We start from the raw sequence: 9,392 nt of genomic DNA on the forward strand, positions 1-9,392 counted from the left end.
TTGATGTACAGGTTATGTTACAATAATTAGTTAGCTTGGAACTTCATATGATGTAGCGACAGAAAAATAATGTAAAAAGTAGCTGATAAGTAGATGACTCACCCACACACTCACCCACACACCCACACACTCACCCACACAAAGAAGTATGACATCCATTCAGTACACACACACGCCAGTACATACACACACACGCGCCACTACACACACACACACACACGCGCCACTACACACACACACACACACACACGCGCGCGCCAGTACACACACACACACGAGCGCCAGTACACACACACACACGCGCCAGTACACACACACACACGCCAGTACACGCAAACACACACATGCGCAAACACACACACGCGCAAACACACACACACACAGGAAATTTGGAGGTTTTGCAATTAACTATGACATGCCTCTGGGATGTGAAAGGAAATGTGAGGTGATGAAAATGTATCTGGGCACAAGGAGATCATGCACAGATGTTGCACAGAAGGCACCCCAGCTGAGAGAACCAGACTACATAACCAGGTGCAACTATTCCATCCTGTAAATGCACAGCCAATCTTACAACTATAACAATTGTACAATGCAAATGTAACACTTGTACAATACTATAAGCGTCATCACTGTTCCATGTAACCATACAATGTGTTGTTTTACTTATTTAAGTTTATTTACTGGGCTAGTACACCAATCACAACAGACCATTTGCAGGCACAACCCAGGTGAATAAATTGACAAAATAAATAAACAAACAAAACATAACTGATTCAATAATCAAAGAAGATACAAATCAAGCATACAACTGAAACACTGAAATATTACCAGCAGAGGAGAAAAACAAATGCGGATTAACTTTAGTAGCAATTACAGGAGGTAAGCAGCAGGTGAAAATGGTGGGTAGAAGCAGAGGTTATGTAGGTGATGGATGAATTAGATGATGTATCTTGTGGAAAAGCACCTACTGTCACATTTTTGATGGAAGTGTCTTCAGTTGTGCTCTGAAACTAAGGAAAGAGATTTCTTTCAGGTGAGGGGAGAGGGATAGCCAGAGTTTGAGTGCAGGAATGGATAAGGACAGGTCAGTACAGTGCAGTCTGGTTCAGAAGGTCTAGAGTGATGGAGTCAAGTTAGGAGAAGTTGAGGAGATTGTAGGCGGTGGTTGTATTATCTCTATTTAAACACAGCTTCCTGACAGGCTTCATACCCAATGAATGGAGGACTAGAATGGTTGTCCCTATACACAAGTGGGTATCTTCCACAGACCCTAGGAACAACAGACACAGAAGCAGTGGCAGCTCGTAATATCGGACTGCAGCCCACCCCCCAGCTGTGAACTACAGTGGTACAGTCCTACAAATCCTCCATACAAAGTGAATCTGGACTGTTGCCTTACCAGTCCAGATTCAGGAAGAAGGAAGCAGACTGCTGATTCCCCAGAAGTCTGTGCGGTGCTAACCGCATAGACTGGAAGGGGATCAGACTGCAAAGTCAGCAGTCCTGGAACGAGCCGAGAAACCAGAAGTGTGCATTCCAGCGGGAACGCAGGATTACCGTTTGCAGGAGAAAGCTGAAGCTGTGGGTTTACTGCAGGAGATAGCTGAAGCTGTTACAGGATGAAGGAGAAAGCTATGGATTGCAGGTACAGGAGACTTGGCTGTGGGTTTGCTGAAGTTATGGACAGTGGTCAGCTGTGGGTTTGTTGAAGCTGTTGCGGACGGACTGCAGTTATGGGAGACTGTGTGTGTGGTGTGTAAAATTCCCCACTTAGTTTATACTGGTGGCAATTAGAGAATACCTCAGGCTTGAACCCTGTACCTGATGCAGAAGGCTGTGGGTTCTACTCCCACAGTATGTAGATGCATTGCTGATACTGTACTGTGTTGTAAACAGGGTGGATGCTGCCATCTTGAGAATGACCTCTTTGGTGAAGATACCTAGTAATTATGAACCCGTCCGTTATTTGCCATCCATTCCCTATTATTATTTTTTAATGTAATATAGGCAATTTATTCCTCAAGGAAAACAGGCACTTTATTTGTAGATGAAACAATGAAATATAAAGTTGTTTGCTAGCAGCAACCTCTTCATTAGTTACAGATCTTTTTAATGTGGAATTATTTAGATTACGTTTACTTCTGCAGAGATTGTGCATATTTTCTGATACTGGTGGATTATAGAAGGGTAGACTTTTATGACGGAAATGTTCTTAGTTGGGCAGTATTGTCATTATTGGTGCATGCATTTTGTTTCATTGTTTACTGGAAAATGAACATTCAAAACAATAAATTTAAAATACTCTAACAACTGTACTGTATTATATAAGGAATATAATTTAATGCAATCAGGAAGGTGCATCACAGAACACATGTATGTTTTGTGTGCAAGGGACCTATCATTTGAAAATAGCCCAAAGTTAATCTTTATCAGCCACTAGCCAAATGTATTTTCTTTGAATATGGGTTTCAATGCTGTTTCAATGAATGTGAGTTTCAAGGGCAGATAAGTTTTAATGCTAAGTCTATTTTCATTGTGAGACTGCATTGCTTTGTTTAGCAGATGTCTTAGTGTTTGTGCTGTAAAATGCAAAATAAAACTTTCAAATGAAGTCCAAATCATCGTAGAAGTAAAGCAGTATGCACATTAGTGTTTATGGTAAATGGGGTGAAATAGCCAAGTAATGATTCATTAGAATGGCTGCAGGGGGGAGGCTCCATTTGACCATGATTTTGTGAGGGGGAAGGGCGGCAAACTCAGACAGCCCTGGCTAAACTATACCTCTCAACTGTCCAGATTCACAGAATTAATAGATTTTTGCTTCTTATTTTTGGTTTGTTCCTCATAAAATTTGTGGTTTTCTGGCAAATCATTTACGAATTAAGTCACTAAATGACAGACATTGAGTTAACCTTCAGAAAAATGCATGCTAAAGCAAGACATGTTATTCTATCAACTGTCTCAGTTTATACAAGAGCAATTTTAGTACTGTTTATATGTTCCCCCAATATATTTAGCCTTGTCCAGACTTCCTGCACTAACAGGTTGAGAGGTATGTGCAAATAAATTGCTTTATAGAATTAGGCATATCCAAACCTCTCAACTGTCCCCAATTTTGGCTCAAAATGTTACTCTTTCCCCTAATAATCCCTCGGCAAAATGGCAATATTGGAAGTAAAATGTGGAGGGTTTACAATTAATAACTGTAAAAATCGAGTTATAGATTACTTTTATTTCAGAAATGCATGTAGATTCTTTTATTTTGTCATCTGCTCAAGTTAGCAGTACTAATATTAAAAAAGTGTCCTTTCTTTGATATGTTCCCAGCTGTATTGTGTGGCTATTTTATATTTTTGCATCACATTTTTGGTCCATGTTTCATAAAATTGTGTTTTTTTTGGCAAATTGGTGGCAAATCATTAAAGACTAAAGTTAGAAAATGACAGACATTTGAGTTTCAGATTTCATACCCTTCAGAAAATCCATACTAATGCAAGACCTACTATTCTATTATCTTTCTAAGTTTATAAGAGAAATATTTAAAAAGTGTCCTTATTTTTGGGCCTTTGTCCCACTTCTATGTATGGCTTTGTCCAGATTTCTTATTCTGAGGTTGAGAGGTATGACAAATGTGTCAGGGCCATCACAGTCAGCCAGAGACATTTCAAATTGTGACATACTTGCTGCACCCCACTCCCCCATGTAGTGACTCTGGATGTGTCCAAGCAAGGCAAGGAGCAGTTATGCAGTGTAAATGTGCAGAGTATCCCCCATCCAAGATAGACACAAGTACTACAGTGGCTTTTCATCCGCCCTTGATTTTGCAGAATGTTCTGGTTTCTGTCATATTTTTATACTGTTCATAGGTTCACAGGTTAGTACTAGGCTAACTGCCCTTGCAAGCCATTTTAAGCCTAGCCAATTATCCCTTGTGAGACAAAAACCCTGCACCTTGGGTTTGTAAGTCAAACACTTTAACCATTAGGCCACCCTCCTAACCCGGTTGATTTATGCTTATTCAGACAGTGCCTGTTGCGCTGTTTAAGTAGCAATGCTTTAATGGAAATCAGGTAAGCCTGTCTGAGATTGTAAGATGCAGTAAGTTTTAATAAGCATGCTGTTACAGAATTGCCAACATTGAAAGCCTTTCTGTTGTCATGCAGAGAATACTTAAATAACTAGATAACGTATAAGCCTTGGGTATTGAAATGCATAGTAGTGTGAAAAGAAAGACCCTAAAATTAGTTCATCTCTGTAGGTTATACGCCATCTGGCTTTGTACAGGGTGGTACAATGGTGTTCCGAGGGGAGTGGTGGTGTGAATTGATCAATTTTGTTTTCAACGTACTGTACTTTACTTTTATATATTTTGAAGCAGGTTATGGCTAAAAACTGGACACCTCTGGCCCAGCTCGCCTTCATATAAATAAATAAAAACAAAACTTCCCCTGTTTTAGCATCAGTGACCCTCGTGGATTGAGTAAACATGGTAAATACCCAATACATACTTATGAGATCCATACCTTCATTGAGGATTCTATAGCAAACTATAAGGCTAATAATTACTATGGCAATACAAGGCTAGACGTCTTAAAAGCCACACAGATTAATAGCCTAGTAAGCACATTAGAACCTATGCCATTCAATACTGTCCTCATAAGTTCATAGGTAGGTACTAGGCTATCGGCCCAAGGGCCTATGTAAGCCTAGCCAGCAAGGTACCATAGCTTATGCCACCCAAGAAAGTTATTTTCCTGTGCCACTGTCCAGCAGAGACACAGAAGTGATCCCCAGGGTGTATTTCCTATTTCCCATCCACTCATCAAAATTTTTTTTGAAGAGTGCTAATGAAGAACTTTGCTTGACATAGATGGGTAGCTTGTTCCAGAGTATAGGAAGTCTCTGGGACAGGAATCTATCCCTCCAGCATGTCCTGTTTATTGTGGTGACAAGGTTTAGGTCCCTAGAGCATGTAGCTTGGAAGGATTGGGATTTCTTTAGGTGTAGCATGTCCAACAGCTCTGGGTTTGACATAACTTTATATGTTAGGCAAGAGCTCACCTTGGAGTAGGCGATATGCTATGGAGTAAAGCTGGAGTTTTTTTGAGGCGGTCAGTGTAGGGCATTTGTTTGAGGCCAGTAATCCTCTTTGTGAGGTACTTTTGTGGTCTTTCCAGCTGCTGCAGATGTCTTGTGAGGTACATTCCAAAAGGGGCGTTGTACTCTATAATGGGTCTAATGAGTGATGAGTAGAGGGGAACAATGATCTCTTTTTTCCTGGATGAGAACCCTTTTATGTTGAGGTGTGCCACGTAGAAGGACTTCCTGACTACTGTGGCAATATGACTATCAAAGGAGAGACTACTGTCCACCTGGGTCCCAAGGTCTCATCACGCATTCGGTGTTAAGTAGATTGCTGCCTATATGGTAGTTCATGAGTACAGAGTTTTTAACAAAGGGGATGACACTGCACTTTTTGGCATTGATCTTGAGGCCATGGCTCTGACACCAGGCATCTGTCTCAGTGAGGCCCTTCTGTAGGATGTCCACATCATTTGGGGACTTGACTATGGCTCCTAGTTTGCAGTCATCTGTGAACTTAGTCAGCCAGAGGCCTTCTGTGTTAGCTTGTACTTCAGAGAAGTAGATACCAAACAGGAGAGGTCCCAGGACGGAACCCTGTGGCACTCCACTTGTCACTGCCTTGAGGTCAGATTTGGAGCCTGCAACTTTTACAGTGTGGGTTCTGTCAGTGAGCCATTTGGCAACCCATCTTGTGACGTAGGGATTTATACCTAGTTTAGTGAGTTTAGCTATATGGGGGATGGTGTCGAAAGCCTTGGCGAAGTCAAGATAGGCTGTGTGAACCACCTTACCCTTATTCACGGCTTTGGTGACTGCCTCAAAGAAGTCTATCAGGTTCAGGAGGCATGATCTGCCTTTCACAAACCCGAACTGGGTGGGATCCAGAGTTTGGAGGTTACCAATGTCTTAAGTTTATGAGTTCCATGATGATACGTTCCATGGCCTTGCAGACCAGGCTTGTCAGGCTAATAGGTCGATAGTTCCCGGGATCAGTGGTGGCTCCCCCTTTGTGGAGTGGGATAACTGTTGCTTTGCGCCATTCAGTGGGCACAAAGCCTGATGCAAGGCTATTATTGAACATGGTGCTTAAGTGGGGAGCCAGTTCATTCTGAAGTTCGTGTAAAACGCAACCTGGGATGTTGTCCGGTCCCATGGATGCTGTGTTTTTGGCTTTAGAGAGTGCAGCTTTTACCTGCGTAGTTGTGATTACAGGGACTCTGCATTCTTCCTGTATAGATATGGGCCTTTTAGGGAGTGAGAGGGGGGTAAAGTTAGCACTGACCCGATCTGCCAGGATGTTGGCAATATCAGTTGGTTCTGTAATTTTCGTGTCTTTGTGCTGTAATTTAGAGCAGATCTGGGTATTGCCATCTAGATTCTTGACATAGCTATAGAATGCTTTGTGGATGTCCTTGGATTTAGTGGCAATTTTGTTTTTGTAGCTAGCTTTGGAGGATCTTATAAGGGATCTCAGCTTCTTACTGAGGCTGACCAGGGAGCTCCTCCACTCATGGGATTTTACTCTCTTTTGCAACAGTTTCTTCCTTCTGTTGTACAGTTTGTTTATGGCAGGGGACCACCAGATTAGCTTCCTTTTTTTGGAGGATAGTGTATTGGTTCTGTTTGGGATAGCACAATCCATGCACTTGTGTAAGTGCTTATAGAGTGCATTTGTGTAGGATTCAGCAGTTGTAACTGTACTGTCCATCTGCATGGGGGACATGAAGTTCACCACTTCTGTCTTAAGAAGCATGAAGTTGGCTTTGGAGAAATGTTTTACTGTGGTTTCCTTAATGGGGGGGGTGGGGGCGGGATGTGGATATCAAGGGTGATAAGCTTATGGTCGGATCAGACCAACGAGGAGTTGACTTCAGTTCAGTGTACAGAAAAAAAAGAGAAATGCAGATACACTAGTGTTAATTTGTAAATGCTTGCTAACTACAGATCTCAATTTTTTATCTCCAGAAAAAAGGCAAACCAAATCAATGAAGGACAAAATAGTACTTACTAATAACTTACAAAACTTGTATCATAACGGCATGGAGCAGCATGCATTTTCTGCAGTCTTATTATTTATTTAATATATTCTATCATACTTTGCCAAAAACTTTCATGAAAGAGGAAGCAAAATCTGAGGCCAAAATTAGGTAACGTATTAAATAAACAAACATTTTGAAAATAAACTCGGAAACCTTGTGGAATAACAGAGTTTGCATTAACACTTATTTTCTGAAGGATGTGAAGTCTGAAACTCAAGTATATGTCATTATTTGGTGCTTAAAATCCTCAATGATTTGCCAGAAAAAAAATTGTTAAGTGTCAGACTAAAATTATCAGCCACAAATCTCATGATTCACAAACACAGAAGGTTTGATATTTACCCCGTTTACTGGGACAGATTACAACACTAATAAGCCCCTCACTTTTCTACAAATCCATAACATTTGTATTATAAGTTTGTTCAAACACATTTGCTACAACTTACTTATCGATAAACACAGCTGTCTCTGTACCAAATCTGAATATTATGTTGGGGAGACCTCAAACGATTCCTGCCAAGATCAGCATGCACAATGTTTAATCCAGTCACACAATAACAATAATAACGGGTTGTGACAGGTCAACTCATGCTCAGAGAAAACAGTCCTTGGTGCCATGGCATGCACCCCCACCCCGATCAGTATAATAAAGGATGGAATTCCGCAGGGCCTGAGGAAGCCCAACCCCCACCCGGCATCCTGACAGAATTACTACCCACTGACTGACCCCACTGGGGGACGGGGGTAGCACTTACGAGAGCCTCACAGGAGAGGACATCACCACTAGTCTTCGCAACTCGATACGGTACAGGTACTTAACACTTAAATAAGTAAAACACCACTCATAGTAAAATATAAAAATAAACGAAAACACACTGAGGCGTTAACCATTATTAAACTACGGGACAAGACAGTAAGTTAGAATTTAACCGGCTAATAACAGGTCGCGGGCCATGTAAGCCATCACTACCGACTTATATGATGTTTAGGATAATGTACCATCATTTAGAAATACAGTAAAAAAGAGCCGATGTTCAAAAACATCTTGTAAAAAGAGTCAGTCGGTGGGGGTTACAGTGGCGAATCTCGCGCACATGGCTTATCTTCCCCCACAGCTCTCAACCTTCCAAATCCAAAATGAGGAACACTCGCCTTCATAATGTGGAACAAATGGGCAAAAAAGTGGAACATGTACTAATGGCTTACTAACATCAACTAGGAAGGTCACAGGATGGTTAAACTATGCTGGTTTTACTTATAAAGAAGATCCTTTAATGAATTAATATGATTAATTTCTATTTACCATGGATTTCACTTAAAAACATTCCTAACACTGAATGTGTGACAGACTATTTCAATGTGGAACTTGAACCTTTTAAGACCCCAAATGAGGTACGCTCCTCGTAATGAGGTACACTGGAGAGGTATGTTTCCCGACTTCACAGAAATTCGCGGTGTTAATCTTCATGCTGCTTTACTCAAACCTAGACAGCCCAACCAGGATGTCTGTAGGGCATCAACACCATATCTTAATGGCGTGGGTGAAGACCGCAAGAATTCAAGAGTGCGTGTAAACTTCAGAAAGGTACGCACTGCTTTTATAACTCAATGACTACCAGCTGTAACACTGACTGTAAGCACAAGTATCTGTGATGCATCTTACACTTGTTAGAAATGCCAACGGTAAATAATGAAGTACACTAAGCTGTATCACCCCTTACCTCTTTGCTGGCACTTTACCACCGACCAACAGGACAGAAGTAACGCAATTACAAACCACCACAGAAACACCCGTGTTTTCATCTCGAAGCCGGCTACAGGCTCACTGCTTCGGAACAAACTTCCACAAACTCCAGTCCTCCTGAATACGAAATACACACTCTCATTCAGCAACACTGATCCTACGATTCCTCATTTCAGTCAATCACACACCACTAACCCCCCCCCCCCCCCCATTAAATAGTCCCGCCCTTCCTGACCTCTGGTACCCTGCAGTAACCACCGCTGGAGAAAAATGCCCCCCGCGGAGCCAAAGTTCCCTTCAGTGTTTTATAATCTGTTATCGCACATTATCCCCAGACTAACTTATAGTACTGCTTTAACGGCCTGGTGTTTCACGGCCAAGTAACCCCACAATGTACAGGTGACAAAATAAGACGTGCCACCCCTCTGTCCTTCGAATGGCACTTCCCTTGGAGACAACTAACCTGCTTAACGACAGGTCACCGGAGGGAGAATTCGCACTGGGGTTTTGTTATTAGTATT

General features: G+C 41.7%; 1 protein-coding gene across 1 annotated transcript in view; it reads right to left on the reverse strand.

Moving 5' to 3' along the window:
* LOC122814462 (laminin subunit alpha-1-like) overlaps nt 1-9,051 on the reverse strand; it is a 502,951-nt gene extending 493,900 nt beyond the window's left edge. Inside the window, exon 1 of the mRNA XM_044087045.1 lies at nt 8,849-9,051. Within this exon, the coding sequence (XP_043942980.1) occupies nt 8,849-8,930 (82 nt within the window). The 5' untranslated portion in view covers nt 8,931-9,051. The remainder of the gene's footprint in view (nt 1-8,848) is intronic.
* Between the last annotated feature and the right edge of the window lie 341 nt (nt 9,052-9,392).

The sequence above is a fragment of the Protopterus annectens genome, chromosome 1.part1, assembly GCF_019279795.1.
Source record: "Protopterus annectens isolate FY-2018-M chromosome 1.part1, PAN1.0, whole genome shotgun sequence".
In the NCBI taxonomy this organism is placed as follows: Eukaryota; Metazoa; Chordata; order Ceratodontiformes; family Protopteridae; genus Protopterus; species Protopterus annectens.